This window comes from Natator depressus, chromosome 10 (genome assembly GCF_965152275.1).
Source record: "Natator depressus isolate rNatDep1 chromosome 10, rNatDep2.hap1, whole genome shotgun sequence".
NCBI lineage: Eukaryota > Metazoa > Chordata > Testudines > Cheloniidae > Natator > Natator depressus.
The window spans coordinates 57,372,197-57,397,691 of record NC_134243.1 but is presented as its reverse complement, the minus strand read 5'-3'; the positions used below and the strand labels follow the sequence as shown (position 1 = coordinate 57,397,691).

Here is a 25,495-nt window from a genome sequence, read left to right as displayed (position 1 = left end):
TGTCTCTTAGCCAGGTTCTGCACGTACTGCAGTATAATGCGGGAGGTGTTTACAATGCTTGCAACAGCAGTGGTGAGTTGAGTGGGCCCCATGCTTGCCATGCTATGGCGTCTGCACGAGTAACCCAGGAAAAAAAAAGGGTGAAATGATTATCTCCAGTTGCTTTCCCGGAGGGAGGGAAGGAGGGGAGACTGACGACATGTACTCAAAACCACCCGCGATAATGGTATTGGGAGCTTAACCCAGAATTCCAAAGGGCAGCGGAGACTGCGGGAACTGTGGGATAGCTTCCCACAGTGCACCGCTCCGTGAGTCGATGCTAGCCATGGTTGTTAGGACGCACTCCGCCAACTTAATGTGCTTAGTGGGGACATACACAATCGACTGTATAAAACTGATTTCTAAATATCTACTTCTATAAAAACCAACCTAATTTTATAGTGCAGACATACCCTTAGATTGAAAGAATGTTGCAACTAGTTTTCTCCATCCATTAGACATATGTTGAGCTCCAATATTATTCAACTGCTGTTTTACATTAACAATACTGGCTCTTTTCTGCAGAGGGAGATAGTTGTCTATCCACATGGATGAAAAGATTTTCCTTGCGAGGTGATAAATGGTATTTCTCCAATGGTCAAAGTCAGTCTCTAGAAAGATTTTCTCTTATGTCACACTTGAGTAGGTATAAGACACTATTGGAATAGCAGATTTTCGTAGCTTCAATGCAAGTTATCACAAAGGCTCTGTTAAATTTCTCCACATGAAATGACATAATAAAATGCTATCAGGAAATAGTTAGAAACTGAAAATTAAGATACATGGCTGGAATGAAATTGGTCAGAGTCTCAGTGAAATTTAAAGAAAAATCATCTAGGAAGGGCAAGTACAGAGATATTGTTTCAGTACCTCTGCAGACATCACTACATTGGTTTACTGTTCAGATTTCCAAGTTATTTGTATCCATAAGAGCTGGAAGCCAGAGATCTTGGAGTACAAATCTATGGCAAGGCGTGAATTTTATGGCTGTAGACTGTTGTAGAATACAAGAAGCCCTGGTGATAATTTATTTGAAGCACTTCTGACACCTCTTTCATTTCACTGGTCACTCATACCTCGTCAACTATTCGCCCAGAGAATTAAGGTGCTGTTATAAAGGAAAGCAATGAATAGGGGAATCTGTGTGACTCAAATCGTTAGTGGCACATGATGTACTGATGTTTACATAATTTCAAATCATACATTATCAAAAACTGTGAAGAATCAGACCTACAAATATTTCAGTAAAGTCAACAGTTGATATTTTTCTTCCTTGCTCCTACTTAAAAATACTTGGTTTCTGTAGGAGAGTACTCTAGTTATGGATTAATTACCTGAAGGGGCTCCAACCCATGCCAGACCAAGGACACCATCATCAAAATCACGGTCAGTAAATACATAGGCCAAGCAATAGTCGTCATGATTCTGCTCAGAGTTCAGTTCCAAAAACTTCTCCACACCAATATTAGGAAATCTGAAGGGATTGGAAGGGTCTCTCTCATCAACAGTTGTGTTGATCTAAAAGTAAATTCAAGTTTATACTGAATCAGACACTGCATTTTTGTCTAGCTAATACAAGCTTGCTAAGAAAAACTTCCTATTACCAACTGTGGTGTCAAAGAATTACATCAATATCTAAAGATTTATAGATACTACATATCAATTCATACTATCTGGAAAATCCTGAGCCCTAAAGTGAACTAGTTTCATAAAACAACGTAACTGCATTTATGTGGCAAATTACAACCTCCTTCTTACTTCAAATGCTTCCTTAAGACAAACTTCATTCACAAGAATTCAAAAAAGGGTGTATTTATAACCTTAATTCTACATTTCTGAAATTGGACTTTCATCTGGTTATCCAGTTGACTACTGTATCTACTTTAAATGCAAGTTCCTGGAACAAAAAGATTGTATTACATCCTGTAAGGTACACTGATCGCACATGCTACTACCTCATAGCACACGAAGGTCAGAATGCTTAGATACAGCTAAGAACAAGAAAAATTTGTAAAAGTGTCCGATAGAGTAAAACTGCATGCTCAGATTAAATCTTCAACATAAAGCTAAGAGCAAGGTTTATGGGCTATACATAAATTCCATTCAGCTCATTGTACTGTGGAAGTCTCTCCAATATATTTTTCTCAGCACAAACATGCACTAAGGCAGAAGCTGATTAGAGATTTATTTTTTTTTAAACTGAACACAACAAAACATGCAATTATGCACAGAACAATTTCATGTGTAAGTCTAAAAGTTGGAGGCTTAAAAGCAATGTGCAAAAGGAAGTTTTTTTAAAAAATTGCACTTTGGTCTTTTGCTTTTTTATAATGTATAAAGGCAGCCTTTTAATAGAAGTTTTTTTTCTGCTTTTATCTTTTTATTTTTAAGAGTCAGGCATATCAAGTGATCCAGTCTGGTTTGATCTTTCCTATTTTTTCCCAGAGGAACTTTTCAGTGGTCTGGTGTATTGTGAGCTAACTCACACCTTAACCCAGGGATCGGCAACCTTTGGCATGCTGCCTGTCAGTGTAAGCCCCTGGCGGGCTGGGCCAGTTTGTTTACCTGTAGCGTCCGCAGGTTCGGCCAATCGCAGCTCTCACTGGCAGCAGTTCGCCGTCCCAGGCCAATGGGGGCTGCGGGAAGTGGCACGGGCCGAGGAATGTGCTGGCTGCCCTTCCCCCCCATTGGACTGGAACAGCGAACTGCAGCCAGTGGGAGCGGTGATCGGCTGAACCTCCGGACACTGCAGATAAACAAACTGGCCCAGCCTACTAGGGGCTTACCATGACAGGCCACATGCTGATTGCCGATCCCTGCCTTAACCCAAGAGGCTGGAGTGCTGACTCTTCCAAAAAAAGACATTCTTTCTCCCAAGCTGTTTATATATTAGTTACATAGGTGTTACAAAGATTAAAAAAAATCTTTAACACTAGACTACAATCCTTTCCTCTCAATTGCTCCCCCTTTTAGTTGGTCTCTTGTAATGTCAGATATCCTTCCAAGGTAGATTAATTCATTTGAAGGCCAAAAGAGACCACCAAGATCACTTAATCTAACTTCTTGCATAAGAAGAGTCACAGAGTTTCACCTGAGCTGGAGGGAATTAATCCTCTCCTCCCTGTACATAAACAAACCCTGTTTAAAAGACTCAAATTTCTAATTTTTGAAGGCCACCACTTATCTCACACACTTAGAATTTCAGGCCTTCTTTGTATGTCAAAGCAACAAGAAGGGAACAAGCACAAAAGTTTTCTTCTTTGCATGTCACCTTTTACAACTAATTGATGTTTCTGTATATCAATGTACTGACTACATTTTCCCCACCAATGAAAGGAGCATTTTAAGGATAAGCTGAACTTTAAAATTAGGAAGCAAATTTCTGCAGTGACCATTGGCCTAAAGCATCAAATATAAGCAGTTTTAAAAAATTAATATTTTAACAGCCCCCAAGTAAACTCCTATATTTCTACTGTATTTCCTGTCCCATTACTGCTGATAACCAATATGTGAGAAGCTCTGTCCCTTAAATTAGTCCGCTATATCAAACACTTAACTGAAACATCACAAAGCCATAATGAAAGCCATGGCAATGTGAATATTAAGATTGCAAGAGCACTGAAGAAATTAGGTAGGAGGACAATTATAACAGACTGTTTTTAATATGAAAGTATCATAGTCAGCAATGATAGTTAAATGGCAATAATTCTTTTAAACAAAACACTCCTCACATTCAACAGATATGACTGCAGCAACAGAATTACTCACTCTTATTCGTTTCACCATGAAACTGATGTTACGGATTCCTGTGAAATCTGTTGACTGGTAAATTGTGTCAATTGCTTTAACATGACTGGATATCTATTAAACAGAAAGAGAAAAGCTGAAGTGTTTACAGTCAAAAAATGTTTTCTACATACTATACTACACAAGAAAACTTCAATGCAAGCATCTTCACGTGAAAATTAACGTGCAGTATTAACTTTCACTACTATGTGATAAAGTACCCTTAATGAATAATCAGTGTACATAGTTCAGACCATAAAAATCTTCGATATCCCCTATTGCTAAATTAACTTTGCTTACCCAATACAAATAACTGGAAATAATTATGAGATATGTGTTTGTGACAGCCATTCAATTCACCCTAACATCAAAGTACAGTGAAAAGTATCCTCAAAGGATTGCATTATTTTAAAGAACAAGACACTGGAAAAGTTTTTATTTTGTAAATTGTCATTGCACATTATTCTATTTTTTACTAGAAAGCAAATATGAAAAACCACCATTTGCCTTCTTAAGAATACGGGATAAAGTTTTCAAAAGCACTTAAGTGACTTAAGGATTAAAATGACAAAGGGACTTAGGTGCCTAATTGCCACTTTAAGTGGACTTATGTCCAATACTTAGGGATCAATGAGATCCTCAAAACCCCCACTCAGCTGGCGCCTAACATTGCGGTCACCTAAATTCCCATGCAAGTTCCTGCCAGTGGGCCTGCACAAAACTGCTTCAGTCTTGATGCCCGCCCTAGCTTGCACCTAAACACCTGTGGGATTCTCAAACTAAGCATTCCTCTGCCTATCTCACCTGGGGTGCCCAATCCATTAGGTGTGCTTAGAGCACACTTAATCTGTGAAGAGAGAGAGCTGGGGATGACCAGATCAGGAATTTGGGGGAATGGGAAGGGTGGATGTGTGTCCAATAGTCGGGGCACTCACTTAGGATGGGAGAGACCCATTTTCAAATCTCCACTGTGCCTGCTTTGGAGCAAGCGTTTGAATGCAGCTTACCCACATTCCAGGTGAGCGTCCTAACTCAATTTCTCCTGTTGAAACTGCTCCACTTTACATAAATAGATATTCCCTGGACCAAAGACTGACTGTAAAGCTCAGTACACAACTCCACAAGAGAATTCACAGGTATGAATGCTGAACTGAAATAGGCATCTAACTCCGGGTTGGAGGGAAGTGCCTAACTACCTTTGTGTGGCAGGGCCTAAACCCCACCCCTTTCCTCAGTATTTCCTACTGGCTAGCTTAGGCTGCTCCCCGTTCAGCTTGTTGCCTTTTTCTGAATCCTATTCTTATGCACTTAACTCTCACCATGCATTGCCTAAATTGGGGCTGTCCACTGGACAGCTGGAAACCTAAAAGTTTAAAAGTGTTGCAAAGCTTAAGTCCCTTTGGGGATGTAGACCTCAGGAGCCCAAGCCCCATTTTCAAAGAAGAGATACAGGTTCTTAACTCCCATTGACTTTCCATTAGGTGCCTAAGTATCTAACTCGCTCTTGAAAATGGGACTAGGGCACTTCTGAAAACGTTATTGGTTATGAATTGTAGCTGTACAGTCCAATGAACTAATAATCTACATTAAATTAGATGCAAAAATGGGCTGTGAAGCTACGGAACACTTCAAGAAGAAGTAACACGTGTTACCTAGATTTTTTTTGCAAACAGAAGAGGAACCAAGAAAGTAAATTTCCTGGCTAGGAATTCATTGAAATAAGTGAAGATTGTCTACTTTTAGTTTCTCCCTACTGCTTCAATGACCATCTACTGAACTTGTCTCTACAGGAGTTGGTCTTACTGGAAACGTCTATACCGCAGCTGGGAACACGCATCACAGCACAGGTAGACACTAAAATAGCAGTGTGGACGTTGTGGAACAGGCAGAGGGGCTCAGGCTAGTCACCCAAGTCCAAGTCCTCCTGACTCCTTGGGTTTGCGCTTGGGTGGCTAGCCTAAGCCACAGCCTGTGCCGCTATGGCAACAGTGCTTCAGCATGTTAGCTCAAGCAGAGCTAGTATGATTGGTCTACGCAGCCTAGAAGGCATGCTCCCAGCTGCATTGCTGCCATACCCACTGTCATTAACTGAAAGTGCTCAGAGCTTACATTGTGTAGCTTTCCTCTTGAAATGCTAACATAGCATTTTTTCAGACTTTCATACAAGTCTGACATTTCCAAAAGGAACTCTTTTCCCTGATTTTCATAGGTGCTAAACACCCACAACTCCCATTAAAGAGAGGTCCAACTGCCTAGCACCTCTGAACATTGGGCACGTGGTACCCTTGTGGTGGGTCAATGAGAAAGCTGCCTTAATAGTGCCAGGATAGCAGTAGCAGACGAAAAAGTTTAAACAGACCTAAACATGAAAAGCACCATGATAAAAATGCATTCATTTGTCTAGACTATTCCCTCTTAAAGAGAAAAAGAACAGACTCTTGGAATAGTGACTAAAAGCTTACAAATACCTGTGCAATCACAGCTTCTCTTGTTCCATAATGCTTATAGAACAGATGATCAGTCTGAATGTAGAGCTGACAAGTATTTTTTTCAGCTTGAGCTGCACGTTTTTTTCTTAAAAGCTCTGGACCATTGATGTTATATTCTTTGTAGAGTTTCTATACATATATAAGAAAGCAATGAAGCATTAATTTTGTACATATTCTTTTAAATTAAATCATATTTAAAAACACTAATGCTTTTTACATGAGTGCAGTATTCTTAAGAGAAGAACACACATGAAGACCTCTATTATCCTATTTATTATAGGAAAGTTTTTTAAATCTTGAACTAGGCTAGTCTTCAAGTAGGTCATCCACTTCAGTCATAACTCCTCTGAGTTTAGCCCTGCAATTTAGAATATAGCCAACAAGAACAGAGAAGTTTTGGTACCATCATATCACAGGAATTCTGTGCCTCTAAAACCTACAAAACCATAACAGAAAACTCTAAAAATATGTAGCTCTTTGCAATGGTGAAGAAACAAACACAAATCCAATTTGTAGATATAAAAATCAATTCTAGAAGTGCTTCCTCACCACAACAAAAAGGTTGTTACTTCAGATCATTACTACTCTAACAGTCATTAACCTGAACAAGCTGAAACACTCCAATGCTTGAATGTGGAATGAAGTATTGCCAAACAACAGCCAGAATAACGCATCCACTATTTCTGCCATTCAGAGCACTGATAGCTAACACATTTGCCTTAGCGGCATTCACTGCTTTATAGCTAGGGCCCTACCAAATTCACCGCCGTGAAAAATGTGTCACGGACTGTGAATTCTGGTCTCCCCTGCCGTTAAATCTAGTCTTTTATGTGCTTTTACCGTATACTTTACAAATTTCATAGGGGTGACCAGTGTTTCTCAAATTGGGGGTCCTGACCAAAAGGGAGTGAGGGGTGGGCTTGCAAGGTTATTTTACGGGTGTTGCGGTATTGCCACCTTATTTCTGCACTGCCGTTGGAGCTGTGTGGCCTGCAAGCGGCAGCTGTTGGCCGATGGCCCAGCTCCAAAGGCAGTGCCCTGCCAGCAGCTCAGAAGCAAGGGTGGGCAATACCATACCGTACAATACCCTGGTGCCCAGCTCTGTCCCATACCATGCCATCCTTACTTCTCCATTGCTGCTCAAGGCAGCTCTGCCTTCAGAGCTGGGCTCCCAGCAAGCAGTCGCCGCTCTTCAGCTCCAAAGGCAGCGCTGCCTTCAGCGGTGACAAAGTAGTAAGGATAGGAGTAATGCAATCCCCCCTACAATAACATTGCGACCTCCCCTGACAACTCCTTTTTGGGTCAGGACCCCTATAATTACAACACTGTGAAATTTCAGATTTAAAATAGTTGAAAATCATGAAAGTTAGATTTTTAAAATTTTACCACCATGAATTTGACCAAAATGGGCCATGAATTTGGTAGGGCCCTATTTATGCCTCATCATCCTCTGGTAGGTCACGTCTACACATGGCAGTTTTGGGGGAAAAGTCCTGCTGCTCCCAACACTGGATCCATCTGCACTGGCTCAATTGCACCAGTGTTAGCAATTTCTTGAGCCACAGTGTAAATAGGGTTTTGGCTACCAGTGCTTTTGTCAGCAGAGTATCATCTAACCGCTGAAGGTAAATCTATTGGACAGCTCTGAAAATAGTCATGACAGTCGAAACCGTCCACACTAGGGATCAGGACATTCCTAACACTGAAAAGATCATTTTTAGCTAGAGACAAGGACTTGGAGCAAATCCATAATGTAAGAGATTATTCGGTAGGATCTTAGATGGATACCGCCAGCTTTGAAAGACTCAATTTAGCAAGTTGACTTATTAATCAAGATAATTAAAATAAAGTTGCAAGTACTGTAGCATAAGGGACTGTGGGTGCAATTTTCAACAGCATCTTAGTGACTTAACACAATTCTCACTGATTTTCAGTAAGACTTTGGCTCCTAAAACACTAAAGCACTTTGCAAATCCCATCTGAGCAGGTCTGTTGAAAGTAAAATTAATTTAAACCATTAGCATCTGAACCAGGTTTTACCCTTCAAGGTCAGAAAATGGATGCAATTTGCTTTGTGGCCCTTTCCCTTTCCAGAATATGTAGGGAATGAAGAAAAGAGAATATTTCACGTGTAATTAGCTGTATTTGCAGGATTTCCTCACTGAAAGTTCCAAAAATATATTAACATATAGGGTGGATATATTAAAGGAAAATTTTAGTGCTTATTAAAATGAGACACAAACTATTGTCTAAACTAAGGCATAGTCCAATGGAAGAAAGAATGAGATTACAATAATGGTTTTTAACATTATATGAACATGCAGTTTTATGGAGATTATGGTATTCAGCGATCAGTTTGCTCTGTGCTGTTTTTACTGAGGGTGGAGTGAAGGTTACTTTTAAAGAAGGCAATGTTGTGTTTAAGGAGTACAACCTTATCTAATTTTTAGCCTTTTTTTAAGCTAACAGGTTCTTGAAAAGTAACACTCAGATATGTATCTGCAACCTTAATAGTTTCATAACCATTTCATTAGTCTTTCAGAACTAATATGGAACTTGGCAGAGCAAAGGACTTGGAATGATTTTCTTCCTAAGGTCTGCAGGAGTGGAAGTCCTCATCTGTGCATCTCCTAATATCCAATAAAGAGTATTTTGCCTTTGCTGAAGATATTAAGGTTGCTAGGAGGGGATCCCCTCCTCTGCGCACATTTCAAAATATGTAGGCAGTGAGGGGAGAAATTAGGAGACTAAGAAGATTACAAAGGACAGCACAGAGGGGCAATTCTTCCCTCCTTCCTATGGATCTCCCAAGGTTCTCATAAGGAACACCTAAACTCCTGTGCATCCGAGGAGAACCAAAAAAGTAGGGCTTCACATTGGGTAAATTTTAAGTGCCTTTCCATTCAAACTTTCATTGCCTGCTGCAGTAATTCTGAGGCTCATTCCACCCACGTTCCTTAATTTGCCTCTGGAAGGTGTTCAAATTCCATAGTGATGGATATAGTACAAAGAATGTACATGTAACAAAATGAGCTACTTGCAGACATAAGAAACTCTTGGGTCCCCTGTGCCTGTAACCAACAGATTGCTCTTCATGAACCACTCTTCCCTCTCCCCAGAAACCTTAGGAAGCTGGTTAGTCTTCAGTGGGTTAAAGCCGAATTGCTAGTTGCCAGACAAAAACAAACAAATAGGCTTTTCAGCGTGACTAACTTTTCAGTTCCACGGCTGACATGACTGGTTGCAGATTTTAGGTAGTGTAGAAGCAAAGTCTGACTGCTAATAGGAACTCATTTGCAACCCTAATTATAGAGTGGCTACTGCCACTCCATAATACTGTAAGAATAACTAACTTTGAGTTAACATCTACCCAGACCTCCGTTCTGTATACAAAACATATTCTCAACTGAAACCCAAGTACCTGTGCACATATGCACCTTCACTGACATGAACATAACATACCAACCAGCATATATACTACGCCTGTGTTCAGGAATATAGACTTTTGGACATACATTTAAATAGCTTTCAAAATATAAACAATTTAAAGACAGGAAAATGATTTTTCAGATACTTTTGTTAAGCTGGAGAAGTCCTCTGAAATTGTATGGGCAACTTTGAGTGGAGGGCAGGTGAGGTGGGCTAGGAAAAGAGTGAAGGGATACTGGGCACATACAGAGGAGCAATACCAATATTTAATTTTCATTTTATCAATAGGATCCATTATACCATGTGCTATACCTGTGTTGTTGGTTCCTCTACACCAGTCATTTGGTACTTCTGCATTCTTTCAAACACGGAATGATCTGCACAACCTCCTTGTGGTCCATATTTATGAGGATACTCTAAAATGTTGGGAAAATTAGGTTATTTTGATTTTTCAACTTCTGAATATTTGTTTAAATTTTACTTTTATGTATAAAATGTGAAAGTATCAGATTAATTTTCAGTTAGTGTCCAATATTGCTCACTTGATACTTCAAGGAAAAATCTCTAATCTTCAGAGATTGCAACTTGAGTATGCAACAGAATATCTGCATTTTTTCAAGCTTAATTTTTCTTAGTTTCTTTCACACAAAAATGAATTGTGAAACTTAAAATACTAAAAAATACTAAAACATGGATAGTTTTAGACTGAAAAGTAAGCTTTAAAAAAAAAAGTGAACTGAAGCATTTATCTGACCAGACTGTTTAGGATTTTGATTCTACTGCAAGAGCTGATGACATCATTGGCCACTAAAGAAGTATTCCTTACATTAATTTGGTTCTAACGATGTCATGAATTCTTGCTGAAGAAAGGAAGACCTTGAAATTAGGTCCTGGTAGGTAAGAGGAAATTATCTTATTACTTGTTTTACAATATTGGTCATTTTTAATTCTACCCAAGGCATTCTGTTAATGTAAAGTAACAAGTGCCAGAATTTAAAATCCTTCATTCACTTGTGAACTTTCTTACTATACTGGAGCAACTTTATTCTCTCATCAACCCACAAATTTAAGTCTCACAAACATGAATATGACAACAAAACAATCACTAGTGACTACTCAATGTAAGCTTAAAGTTAAACGTTCAAATATATATATTTGCTCTTATGGGAAGTGTATATTTTATATAAACTAGGCCATACGTAGAACCATTTTCTTACGTAATGATCAGAATTTTACAGGTGGGTCTCTCTTTTTACAAAGGAAAAGCTACGGCGCAGAAATTTAGTGAGCTGTTCACAGTCGCACAGTAAGTCTGTGGCAGCAATGGGAAAAGAATTCACGTCTTAATTCCCTGTCCCATTTTCCAGCAACTGGACCACGTTGCCTGAAGATTGTGCTATAGTGTCCCAAGTTGAATAGTCTGTAGAATATTTACAAGTTGCACGGGTTGTATTTTATAACCTTTGCTGCCATCTACAAACAAAATTAAAAGAACCTTACAAGTCATATGGTACTTTAATATTTCAAAAGACTTTCAGAGCTGTTGGGGAACAATTAAACATCTTGGCCCTAGACTGAATAAGTACTTCAAATTGTAACAGTAGGATTTTCAATGATTTATGAGCATTGCTACTAAACCGAACAAAAAATCTCCAAAAACCCATGTTTGGAAAATATAATAATATGCTGACATTTGGGCATGTTCTTCCCTATAAATTTCTAACTCAAATAAGAAAAATAAAGGTTAAGTTAGCAAATAATTTAGGATGCTTTTTATGATGAAGAACAGAATGTATGAAAGCTCAAGTAAACAAGGGCTCAAATTGGAGAACACCAGTCCAGAGACTGAGATGACCATCATGAAATGGAGAGCTTCCCGGTACAACAGAAGTCGGTAACTTGGACCCCATCTGTTCCATTTTACTGTGTTATATATGATCAAAAACTTTAAATGACAATGATTTTGTCTGAAATTTACAAAGGAAAAAACTGATTAAGCTTATATTGGGTGGACTTGTGCCTCAGTTTCCCACCTTACAGAGGCATTCTGGTTTTACTGGATGTATCAGTAAATACAGCTTATTGGTCAGTGTTTTGGCAGAGTGTAGGAGTGCTTTACTGGTCAGTATAAGTAGACCTGTATACTATACTAGCAAAGTGGTCCTAGTGTGGAGGCAGTTTACACCAGCAAAGCTATGCTTTTACTGTTACAGCTTATTTTACACCCCCACCCTGAGCAAAACGGATATTGGCAAAACTGTACTATTACAACTGCATCTAGACTTGGAGCTTTTGCCAAAAGAGCTAACTAAGTCAGTGTGAGATCACACACTTGGGGGACACAACCAATAGAGCTACTCTGTTGAAAGTCTAATGTAGACATGGCCACACCGTGCTTTTAAAAATGAAAATAACTTTGTGGGGAAGCAGAGAGAAGAGCAAGATTTAGAATTACTATAATCTGATAGTTAACGGAAACTAAGCTACAACCGTTATAAACTTCAAAGTCTATTTCTAACTGCACCATACCCCTAGAGTACAGAATCCAGATCAATGCCACAAAACTAGTTAGTTTTCTGCAGCATAAATCACTGATACTACAAAGCAAATAAAGCATTTACCCTGCACAATGTTGACTAAACAAAAGTAGTTTGTTTCAACAATTTGAAATGCAAGATGGTAGTGTTCTCCTGTTCTAATAGAAATGTGCTTCCTGAGATGAGAATAGGGACATGGTACAGTATAACTGTAGGTGGCACCCACTACATGTGCAGTGGCCACTTCATAGCTACAAATAGTGGTATTTACTATTTAGGGAAAATGTTGGCTTTTAAAATAGGAAGAATAGAGAAGAGAAATGGGAACCTTATGGGAAAAGGAGATGCAAGAATGGGAATATCCTGTGCACAAAAAGGAAGTGAAGAGTGACAGACTTGCCTCTAGGACAATGAATGCTATTGTCTAGACAATTAGCATGAACCAATGACATTTTCTTGAAACAGCAGCTAACTCCACAGTAGGCAAGAATGCAGTGTCTAAGCTTACCGCTACAGATTTCCTTTTAGAAATTCAAGCCACTGTCATTTATTGTATATTTAACTTAAGAAATTAAAGTGAAAAATTTACTAAAATTGAAATAATGGTGTTCCATATTGATTTTCTCCAACTTCCAATTCAAATTTGCTCAGTTTAGAAGTAAAAAGCACTTTCTAAATGACAATGCAGAGAACCCGAGAACTGCATTCAAAGCTGTGATCTTTTTGTCCCTCACAAACTCAACACTAAATTTCTAAATGTATCAGCTAGCTAACCATTTTGCTAATTAGGTGAAAGGCAGAATAAAAGTATGACTTTCAGTAAAGAATCAGATGTGATTAAAACAGAAAGGGACATGCATATCTGTTGAGTAAGGGGAAGTTTACATAATCACTTTTGCCAAAAACAACTTCATTTTAAAACTATTTTGAAATTTGCATTTTCAAAGAAAAATACATTTCTATCAACTTACATTAAAATTCTATTCCAATGTCAAATGAATTCAATGTACATTTCCCTGAAATGGTTTAATTTCCTATCCAGGGAAATGATGGGAGCCTTCTCTTTCAAATCCCAATTCCTGATGTCAAAGAATCAAGTCGGGATGAATGTTAGAGTCAAATGGAAGTATATCATACAGTGAACTCTAGTTTTAAAGATACAATATTCAGTACAAATTGTGGTTTTAAATTAAATCTCAAACTGATATATGTATGTAAAAATAACCTTTTGATTATATTTAATAATTAGATCTTCTTATAGCTTACGTGTTCCTGAGTTAGATATTTGCAGGAAGATTACTGCACTATTGAACAGCTGAGTGAGCTTTGCAGTCTGCAAGTTTCAAGAAATACTGCTTTTCAAAGTTAGGTTGAGAAACAGCACTTGTTTATGGATAAACAAGAGTCCATTAGTTTAATACACTGTTAATATTGTAGGATCTATTGTCCATATGTCTTTGGAAAATATGGCTGCATTACAAGAAATGTCTGGAACACTCATATCTTCTTTTCAATGAAATATCACAACTCAGAACAGCAATACTTCGTTCTATGGGAAAACCTTTGAACTAGACAAGTGCACAATATTTATACTTCTACCCAGCGTGGGCAATAGTCTGTCTGATGTTTTACTGTTTAATACTGCCAGTTGCATATTTGTGAAGGAGGGGAATTGAATTTACAGGGAAACTTTAAATAAGCTGTGTCTTAAATCCAATTATGTTCATAATCAGCTTTAGTCACATGATGTAATGAAGGTCACACGTTAGTTTTTGTTGCAAATCTAATATTGGCAAAGGTTATCATAAGGTATGTTTCTTTTAAAGGCCCTTAAACACAAATCAATCATCTTTTGGAGGATTTCATTTTCTGGTGGTGGGATAGTGAAGGAATGGGTGGGGGAGTGGGGTGAGAATAAGAACAAAGCAAGCAGTCCTGATGCTGGATCATTCTCAAGCAACAACAAAAACAAAAAGGAAGACCAATAATTCAAGTTGAAATGCACCATATATTCCTCCCCATACCCTTTTCTACCCCAGAAACAATGTTACACACATTTCCACAATCACAGAAGAAAAAAGTAGTAGGCAGTCATAGAAAAGACTGAACAGAAAAACCCTAGTATTTCATTTTCTATTTTAGGATTTGAGGTGAGTGCTTAACTTTTCTTGTAGGGTTTAACACTAGAACACACTGAAATTTACAAAGCCACATAATATTACTTTTGCTGTAGACCCAAAACAATTAAGAAGATTCTACAATACACATGATTTTTCTGTTAATCCATTGTCTAGGACTTTAAAGAATATGGTTAACAAGCTTTCCTTATCTGAGAGAAATAGTGTAGTAGCACACAGACTTTATATAAAAACTATTTCTTAAATGTGTTTTATAGAGAGATTTTAAAACAATTTTTCTCTATCAAAATGAAAACTTTCAAAAATAAGCTATTTGATTTATGGCCCAGTTCCTAAATATAAAGATTACTATAAATGGTCGTGTTTGCAAGAAGACTGACAACACGAGTCAAATTCTCCAACTTATTTTTTAATTTTACTGATAATGAATGTTCAGTGACTGGCTTTTGCCAGGATCTTTTCAGCTATTTTTTACTGGATTTTGGCAGCTTTCCCTAAACTAGTGACAATGTCATCACAAGACCTTTTTTACCCCAATTAGGCATGTCAGCTTCCTCATAAGTGCTCTTATGTTCTGTATTTTTTAATATTTTTAGAGCGGCTAGCTGAGACCTAAGCTGTGGCATGCAATAAACCAAATATTTTTTTAAATTGCTGACTTAACCAGGATTTTTTCCAAAATTAATGCTAGTTTAGGATGATTTTATTGGACCAACTTGCCTGGCTCCAAGATAAACCTCACACTTGAATTTCTGGGGAGCTAAAGAGTGACGACCAATAGAAAGTGATAACCAACAGTACATGTGTACCAGCAGATTTCACATACACAACCACCACACAATCTTCAGGGTGGCAACAGAAACCCCTTCCTTTAAAAAAAAAAAAAAAAAAAAAAAAAAAGCCACTCACTGGCCACCACAAATCTAAATTAGGACTCTTGTTCTTACAGTCCAACAGGACCTTCAATATGGCCTGTTCAGCAGCACCGATAACGAAAATACTGTTTGGTGGGATCTGTCAACAATGAGCTGCCTTTTCAGGAAACAAGATCACAGTTTAAGAAGCTAAGAATGCACTGAGGGATTTCCTATAGTCTGTTTCCTGCAGTTTAGGCAGATATTTCCCACTTCCAAAAGAATGATACCAACATCTTGTATCTCAAATGGACTTATAAGTTTGTGGTTTGTTTTTTCTTATAACCGTAGCATTCTTTTCAGAGATCTGTAGAGACCCCTTAAATGAGTATTTTTCTAGGGTTTCTCATATCTGAATATGGGGTTTTGAAGTCCCATTTTCCAAAAAGCTTTAGGGGACAAGAGGCCCTTTGTGTAGTAGCAACCTTAAAGAGGTTTTAAGTGATATCAAAACACAACAGACACACCCAAGCCATATTATCAGTGTATCGAGACACTAACTAGCTGATGGGGCCTACCATCTCTACCAAGGGAGCTGGCTTGAGATTCTGGTACAACTGATACCACATTTGCAGTCAGGAATTTTTCAAGCTGTTTTACTATAGCAAATGCTACTCAAAATGAAGATCCTTCCCATGATGGCAACTTTTTAGAGAAAATTTACTGAGATGAGACTAGAACTTTTTTAGGACCTTTTTCTGCTGGCTGTTAATTGTTCAATTGGAATATTGACACCAAACAAGTTTGGATTAATTATTATCCTTTTGACAGATATCTGTACATTCCAAAAACAATAAATTATTAGAATTTGTGGCTATGCTAGTATTCAGAGTAATATAGTTCCAAACAGAACTCATATCCACTTAAAAAAAATCAGTAGCACTACATTTCTGCTGTGCAAGGAGCAGCAGGGCAGCAAGGACTGCCCATTCATTTCAGTGTGGGCATTACTCTGAACTTGGGGGATGAGGAGGAGGTGCCAGAATAGCCTGTGATGGTGAGTGCTAAAGTAATGATGCTTCCTTGAATCACAATGGATTAGGCAGCGCTTCTCTGATGCTTTTAAACTCCTGTAGGAAGCATAGCTCCCTTCTGGTTCTCCAGCTGTCCTGAAATAGCCCTTGATCCTAGCTCCAGCTTTCGCAGAGCTGACCAGCAGAGGAGCATGTGTCTTCAAAAGGCCAAGTTTGGACACCCCTTCCGCACCACAACTTTCCAGTAAACCCAAGAAGGGCATCTGGACCTCTCTACCAAGCCTGCACTGGATGTAAAATAGGATGATCTTCTGGCCAAAGAGTTGCAAGGCAATACATTGAACAACCATAAAACTATTTTTCCTATTCTCCTACAAGTGTTAGATATTTGAAACAGAGGCCACACTGGGGAACTTTTTACACATCCTTACATATAATCCCTTTAAAATCCCTACTCTCCTTACTTAATATTTAGTGACAGCCATAACACTTTACATGTAACTGGGAGGCAGAATAGCTATGAAGTGTTAATGACATTAGTAACCAGGGATGTTTTAAGTGAGAAATCATTTTTTACTCTGTCAGAATACTAAGTATAATATCAGTCTGGAGAGCAAGAAACCAGGTCACTCTTGATTTTTTCTTCTTTTTTTTCTATTTGTTAGTAAACAGTGCTATCAACTAAGCAATGTATGGTTAAATAATTAAAAGTACACTGGATTTAGACACATGGTTCCCCACTAGAAGTGATTTAAGAAAAACTAACAATTTTAAAACTTCTATTTATATGTTAAACCTGTATTAAAGGAGTAGTTTTTTTCTGAACTATCAACCACTCACACTCGGTTCCCATAACACCTTCAAAAATATTTTTATCTACAAGATGGTGACCAAAAGTAGGGGGCACAGAAATGCAAGTTGTAATTAAAAAACACAATTTGTAATTGATGAATAATGCTATGTTACCAAAATAAGGACTCATCAAAACAGGTACAGGATTTTTTTTTTAAACAATTAAAAGTTAATACACAACTTCTCCAAGGCCCTGAAGAGGTCACCAAAATTTCCACTTCCTTTATGACTTACTGTAAACAATTTGTGAGCAGGATTTCCCTTCCACAACTAACCTGAGTAAACATGCAAGTTATTTTGTATTTAATAATGTGACTCAAGAACATATTATATAGTTCACATATTTAAATAAAGAATTCCTTTGAAAGCCTTAGTGTGTGGAAGAAACTGGTTTCCAAAACTAATCCATCAATGAATGTAACTAATTTGCATCATATTGCCACTGAGTTATAAAACAGTTTGACTGGGAGTGGCTCAGGAATCTGAAATCATTCATTTTGTGTTCAAAGTCATGAATAGAAGGCTGCCTTCCACTGGTCACCACATCCACTGTAACAGACAAAAGCCTTCTTATAAAGATGACAATATAATCCCCATTTACAAAAAACCCTTTTGTTTGTCTATTGAATAAGATTTCATTGAGATGCTAATCATATGTTGCATTATGGTTCCTGAAAAGGCTCAAAAAGTATATTGTTTCAAAAGGCTCAAACACGGCTGACCAAAAATATTCCATCTTAAAGCAAAAAGATTCCTTCTCCTCCCCCACAACCTGCTGAATTAGCAATGAGAAGTGGTTGGTTTTTTTTTGTTGCCCCTCCAGTGCAAGCTGCTATCTATGTCAATCTGCATCTATTTCATGAGAGAGTTAGAAGTAGTTATAGATTATACAGCAAGAGGAACTAAGATTTGTGTGCTCGTTTTCATTTTAAAAAGTTCTACAGAGCCTGTTTCATTAAACTACAATTACAAACAAGATTACATATCTAAGACAGTATGCTTTGAAAGGCAAAGAAAGTATAGGGTCCCACTGAATCGTTTTGAGGTGTCTTAGTAAACATTATAATTAATTTTTAAAATATTTCAATGTACGGAAGCCCTGAAGTTATCCTAAGCTATCAATGAAAAATCAAAGCAAAATTAAAGAGATGATGATGAAGAAACTCTTCCCATTCTAACAGAAACTCAGGAGGACGTTAAAACAGCAGCCTCTAAAGCAGTGGTCTCCAACTTTTTTATGCCCAAGATCAGTTTTTTGAATCTAAGGGCAACCCAGAATCTACCCTGCCCCTTCCTCAAGGCCCTGCCCCTTCCCCAAAGCCCCGCCCCAAAGCCCACTCCACCCCCCCCATTGCTCACTTTCACTGGGCTGGGGCAGGGGGTTGGGGTTCGGGAGGGGGTGCGGGCTCTGGACTGGGGTTCACAGCGTGAGAGAGGCCTCTTGGCTAAGCCTGGGGAAGGGGGTTGGGGTGCAGGAGGGTGTGAGGGGTGCAGGCTCTGGGAGGGAGTTTGGATACAGGACGGAATATGGGGTGCTGGCTCTGGGAGGGGGTCAGGGCTGGGGCTTGGGGTGTAGGAGGGGTTTCAGGGTGCAGAAGGGGGTATGGGGTGCTGGCTCCAGAAGGGGGCTCAGGGCTGGGGCTTGGGGTGCTGGCTCTGGGAAGGGGTGCGGCCTCCCACTGGGCAGCGGGCACAGCGAGGCTAAGGCAGACTCCCTGCCTATCCCAGCCCCACACTGCTCCCGGAAGGGGCCAGCTTGCCCCTGCAGTGGGGTGAGCAGGGGGCACATGGCTCCTTGCCAAAATAAGGAAGCAAGTGACACAGGATTATGGAAAATAGATCTTTTAAAACTTTATATATTTTTGACAAGATTATAAATCTGGTAAATAAAGCAAATAGTTTTGATGTCATGTATTGACTCCCTAAGCTTGAGAGCCCAAGTTGTTTTTTTAAAATGCGCTAGCTTGAGCTCCAGCTGCAGTATAGACAGACCCAAAATTGAATCGTGAATAGGGTACAGTCATCAAGTGGGGATGTTTCTAGTTGGGTCTCAGTGATCAATTCCTGGCCCTATAACTACTTAACATTATTATCAACGTGCACAAGCAGATGCAAAGGCTCAGGGAGTGGTAAGGAAGACAGGTCACTGGTACAAAGCAATATGGATCACTTGATAAGGCTGAACATATTTTATATGACCAAATGTAAAGTTATACATTTAGATCAAAGAATAGAGTCTACTTGCAGAGTAGGGGACACTATCCTGGAAAGCAGCGACTCAGAAAAGGTATGTGCTCTGCAGCAGATAATCAGCTGAACACCAGCTCCCAGTGTAGTATTGTGTCCAAAAAGGCTGCCGCTAACGTGATCTTGGATATATGAACCAGGGAATCTCAAGTAGGAGTGGGGAGCTTTTATTACCTCTACTGCGTTGGTGTAACCACTCTTGGAATGCTCTGTCCAGTTCTGGGGTCCACAATTCAAGAAGGATGTTGATAAATTGAAGAGGGTTCAGAAAAGAGCCATGAGAATGATTAAAATATTAAAAAATAATGCCTTACCTTACAGCAATAGACTCAAGGAGCTCAATCTATTTAGTTAAACAAGAGAAGGATAAGGGGGGACTTGAGCAGTCTCTAAGTACCTACGTGGGAAATGAAACTTTGATAATGGGCTCTTTAATGTAGCAGACAAGAGTACAGCATGATACAATGGCTGGAAGTTGAAGCTGGACAAATTCAGACTGGAAATAAGATGTAAATTTCTAACAGGGTAATTAACCACTGGGAAAACTTACCAAGGGTGGAGGTGGATTCTCCATCTTTGGCCATTTTTAAATCAAAATTGGATTGTTTTCTATAAGATATGCTCTAATTTGAACAGGAAATAATTCAGAATGTACAGAAGTCTTATGGCCTGTATTATACAGGAAGTCTGACAAGATAATTACAATGGTCCCTTCTAGCCTTACAATCTACAACCTTAGTAGCTAGCATTTTCTGCACTTTCCCATCAGAACAGTGTTCCAGAATGCGAGCTGCTGGCTGTTACTGCACCTTTTAAGTACCAGTCTGAAGGAGTCTGGGACCCATGTGTGCAGGGAAAGCTGTTGCTTTCTACACTGCTAAATTGGGTATTTTTCTTACCTAATTATATTAATCTAGGAGCACTTTAATGTGAATTTAGATTACTCATCCCTCCTTTTAGATACCACAGAACTTCACAAGAAAGCACCATGGTCAGTATGTGACATTTTAACAAGCTCAAGGGAAGGCTTCGTGTTTACTTTGCAGGAAAGATCTCCACTAGTACACCAGTCTCGCAGCTAGAGGACTAGCCCAAGTAGCGAATAAAAAAACAAACAAAAGTTCGAAGTGGGGTAAGGTTTGTGCCTGCTCTAGACTCCTTTCAGACCATAAGTGCACATGGATCACTTCAGGACGTCATGACTCATACTGTTGTATGATAATGAGCATCTTGGAATATTTGTCTCCATAAACCCCTGAGTTTGAAACTTACCAACGGCTTAGGCAGTTTGACATTTAATGAAAACGTTTTCTCTTTGTCTACAGCACAAAGTGGGAGTACTTACTAATATCGTCTTCATGATAAATGACAGAGTGAAATGGTAGGGTTCTGTCCTTAATATATCTCTCTGCTGGCTCAACGTAAAAGGTGCCACTGTGAGTCTGGATGAATCCTTCAAATCTTCCATCAATAACAGATCCATGGCTAAAGCTTCCCTGCTCACCTATTAAAGAAAGCAGCAAATGTGTTTTGAAAAAACATTTACACCCATCTCAAAACATTCTTACAGTTTATATACAAAAACGATTCCAAAGAATACACTCTGAAATCAATACAGGAAAACAGAGTGTGAATTAACCTTACTTACGAGAGTACACCTGAAATATGAATTCAAAAAGGAAAGTCTGAAGAACAAAGCTGTAAAACTAAAATTCCCATGACCACCTCAGATATATTTTTATTCACATGCACAACAGTTAACATACAGAAAGTAATAGGTACTCAGCAAAGCCCTGTACTCATGATCGTCCAGAATATGAGCCTAATTCCTAAAATTCCAACATTGGCAAACCAAGGAAAGCAGAATTAGGGTCCTCTTACATGTATCTTAAAAGGTTAGTGTTACAAGAACAAAATAAGTGTTAAAAAGCAAAACATTGAAAAGTGTTAAAGCAATACTTTCCCACGAAACCAAGTGTTTCCCCCCACAGGGATTGCTACAGGAACTGGGATTACCACAGCATCATAACGCCCTTTCCCTAACCAAGCCCTGTACAGCTCCAAATCAGCACTCCTATTCAGGCTATTAAATGGACCCTCACTGTATTCTGTAAAGCATCAGTGATCTGAATACTTGCTACTGGTTGGAAGAGGCTAAGGGATGATGAAGACTCCTCTGTTCAGACATCAAGGATTAAAAAAGAATTAAGCTCATATGGGAAAGTCATTTCAACTTTTCATTTGCTTATTTGCCAGTGTTTAAATTGGGGAAGTTAATCTTATGTTCTGAAATAGAATGAGGCACAAGGCAATGGCGGAGCATGTATATCCTACAAATATATTTTTCCATGTGAATTTCCAGTTTTCAAAAAATTATATAGGGCATGATTAAGGGGCAATTATAGGACCAAAGGGGTGCTATAGAGAGGCTTTGCTAGCACTTCTCACATATCTACAGTTAGCAGCTGGAAAGACCAGCAGGACTGGTGAGTAGAGTTTCAGCCTGGATACCCCTTTAGGACCCAGCAGATCATTTGCATTTGAGAATGGCTCTGATTCCAGAGAAAGATGAACCCAGATGAATCTGTATATAGTCTCCACATGCTTAAAACTCAATCACAAGAGTCAGATGGAGGAGAGGATCTGAACTCATGGTCACTGGGACTGCAGATGGGCACCAGCCTCCTCAAGCAACCAGCTGAGTTGAGGTGAGTAGATCAATTGCCAGGGCCTCTCATTCACTAAGCATTTCCTTGAAGAGCTCAAACTGATCTTTAGTCTTAAGATGAGCCTCTTACAATTTCCCTGACCTTACATCCCACCCGTGTAAACTCTGAGAACTACGTACCAGTCCATGGTATAAGCTTTGCCTGCTTATTCTCAGCTCCCTACCCTAGCTTCACTGTGTACCTGATTTTAGAGCACTTAGCAAATTAAAAGCTGGTCATTTGTGGGAGGGGCTCTCTCACAAACCCTTTAACCAAATAACCCCAGATTTCCACTACATAGCTTACCTCAGACTCTGACAGGACATAGCCGTCTTGAAGACAGTCTGGCTATACACAAGCATTCAAGCACTTTGAAATGTAAAAGCACAACATTTTGTAGGGGCTGTATCCCAAGACAATCATGAAAAAAAAAGACTGCAAATTTACACACACACACACACCCAAAATTTGAGCCCAGAACACACTTAAGGAAACCAACTATGTATCCCTGCATGTCTTCCAACTTTGGGGGGGATGGGGTGCAAGGAGGGGTGCAAGATGGGGAAGATACCGTAAGTACATCACTTAGTAGATGGTGCTCTCTTATAGAGATACACAAAAGATTTTGGTTCCCATTAACAATGTATGAACCACCAGTAGAGGAGACCACTCTTCTCCCCCAGAGTTTACATCTCCAGTTATATATATTCTGGAATGCAGGCATTTATAGTTAATGACTGAGTTATTGATTCTATGCTGGTGAAGACTCTCTGGATTCCCTTCACCATTTATTCAATGTGAGCATAAAGTTATATAGTTCAAGGTATGTGAACTCTTAAATGGAAGTAAATTTGAATGGGCATCAAATTCAATTTTTCATACTCTATCACCTGTAGCCATTTCATAATCCTTGTAGAAACTTAGCAGAAAATTTCAAGTTTTTCCAGAAAGCATTATGGGGAAGGTCAGGACTAACTTCCACGTTCAGCTTGTTCCAAGGGCTAAGCACCAGATTACACACAATTTTTACAGGGGCCTCCTTTTGGTATATGGGTGTCTAATTTCACCACATTGCTTGTCAAAATCCCTCAGGTACCATGTTGCCTGATAGTGTAGTTGGGCCACTTAGTAGTATAACTGAATAGGGGATGGTCAAATCAAGTGTTCAGCCATCTGGTTTAGTTCATCTTTAAGTGAAAATACACAGACTGAAGTCACCATCTGTTTGACGGGAAGGAGGGAAGGAAGGAAGGAAAGACTATATTCGGAAGTGCAGTACCCACATTCTTGAAAAGGTACTTAAAATGAAGGCCATTCAGACTCTGAATGGCTCCAAAAAAAAGTTAAGAAAATATTTTGCAGTAAGTCCACCAAAACTAAGTTAGGAAAAGATTAATCAACTGTCCATGCATCACATTTTAGTATTTTTTCTATTAAGGAAATTTTAAATTAATATTTTTGAACAATTTGATCAAGTATTTTCCACTTCATAAGTCAAAGCAACATTAAAATAAAATAGCATTTGCTTAAAATCATTGGACTTTTTAATCAATGTGAAATTGTTGTACTTACCATATATGTGTCCAGTGTAAATATGGGAGGTATCATAATCAACTACTTTATTTGATATTTCTACTTTGAAGTCATTACTAAAGAGGGATGTATCTCTCTTCATTCGAAGGTTGAAGTGTCTATGAAGTAAACAAAAGATAGTAAACTGAAATATAATTTCAATTACACAAGCACTGCTGAATACAGACTGTGTTAAAATGTAGGTTGTAAATACACCCTGCAAATCCTTTAAAAATATTACCAATATGGAAACAATATTCCTTACACAGAGCATGAGACAGGCAAACGTATTACAAGAATGATTTCAGTTCAGTACATAATGGCATTCAGATGTTTCTGATGTAACTGTACTAACAAAATAACGTGAGAAAAATCATGGCCAGTCTTAAAGTTCACAAACCTAATCTTACCTGCTCAGCCTTAACTATGGATTTTGTTCTCACTCCTCCATAAAACGCGGGAGTAACTGAAGGAAGAGCCATCTTTTCTTTGATAAAGTATTATAAAACTATTCAAGTTAGTAATATCTTCATTTTCAGTTTATTTTGCTTGCAATTTCCAGCATAGAGACTTAAAGTCTAGGTATACTGTTGGCTTAATTGGATATGAAATTCAAAAAGTAAGATGGACACCAACACTTGTAATAAAAAGTCCACAAAAATGTGTAGGGATTACTACATGTAACTATAGCAGTTCAATTCTATCTAAATTGAACAGATTTACTTATATTTAACACTCCGACTACATTTAATCCCACTAGAAATATAAATGATCTCTCTCTGGAAATCAGGAGCACAAGTTTATGATTCAACCTCTAATTCAAGTGGAAAAGTTATCAAGACATAAAACATGTCAACTTGGTTGATTTTTTAATTTTTTTTAAAATAAACATGACAATTTTTACAAACTAATTTTGTAATTAATGAATAAAAACCATCCTTTCACTAAGCCAAGATAAGGTTATTGTCTGAAAAATGCAAGAACTGAAATATCGTAATTGCTGCAATAACTAATATACCACTAGTGATCCACAACTATTAAGCCCAAAATTCATTTTTACTCCAATGCTATTATTTGTATTACAGTATGACAAGTGCCACATTACTGAAGAATTTTTTAAAATCAACAACTGCATAGTCCAATTGAACAAAAAATAATAATTCCCTTTACCTGGAAACTTATTTTAGTCATCTAAATTAATCAGGACTGCAACATTTAAACATTATGTTTTGCCTGTAGAATCACCCTCCCAATACTAGAAAGCTCTTAAAGTAAAAATAAAATAAAATAAAATCAACCTGGGTTTTGTTTTTAATGAAGTTTGCAATATCAGTTTCATTTAGGTCTTATTTCTATTGTATGACTCTTCCTCATTACAGGAGTGCCTTACTGTACATTCAAACAATGAGATGGACACAGGTGCTGCTGCCACTGCTAAACACCAAAGGAGTGGATGCACATGAAGCCAGCCATCTAAGGCCGGGTCTACAGTACGCGGTTATTTCGGAATTAGCAGAGTTAATTTGAAATAAAACTGATTCTGTCCGCATGACCAAACACCGGTTTTTTCGATTTAAAGGGCTTTTTAATCAGATTTCTGTACTCCACCTTGGCAAGTGGAGTAGCATTAAAATCCAGATTGCAGTTCCGGGTTTCAGGTACTGCGGACGCAATTCAACGTTATTGGCCTCTGGGAGCTATCCCAGAATGCTCCCTTGTGACCGCTCTGGACAACACTCTCAACTCTGATGCACGAGCCAGGTAGGCAGTAAAAGCCCCGGGAACTTTTGAATTTCATTTTCTGTTTGGT

The 25,495-nt window shown here is 38.5% G+C and overlaps 1 protein-coding gene across 1 annotated transcript in view; it reads right to left on the bottom strand.

Moving 5' to 3' along the window:
* Nucleotides 1–25,495, bottom strand: part of ADAM10 (ADAM metallopeptidase domain 10) — a 126,031-nt gene that overhangs the window by 37,506 nt on the left and 63,030 nt on the right. Inside the window, exons 3-8 of the mRNA XM_074966253.1 lie at nt 23,686–23,804; nt 20,751–20,909; nt 10,056–10,159; nt 6,294–6,443; nt 3,808–3,900; nt 1,374–1,557 (exon numbers count right to left, since the gene is read on the bottom strand). Of these exons, the coding sequence (XP_074822354.1) occupies nt 1,374–1,557; nt 3,808–3,900; nt 6,294–6,443; nt 10,056–10,159; nt 20,751–20,909; nt 23,686–23,804 (809 nt within the window). The remainder of the gene's footprint in view (nt 1–1,373; nt 1,558–3,807; nt 3,901–6,293; nt 6,444–10,055; nt 10,160–20,750; nt 20,910–23,685; nt 23,805–25,495) is intronic.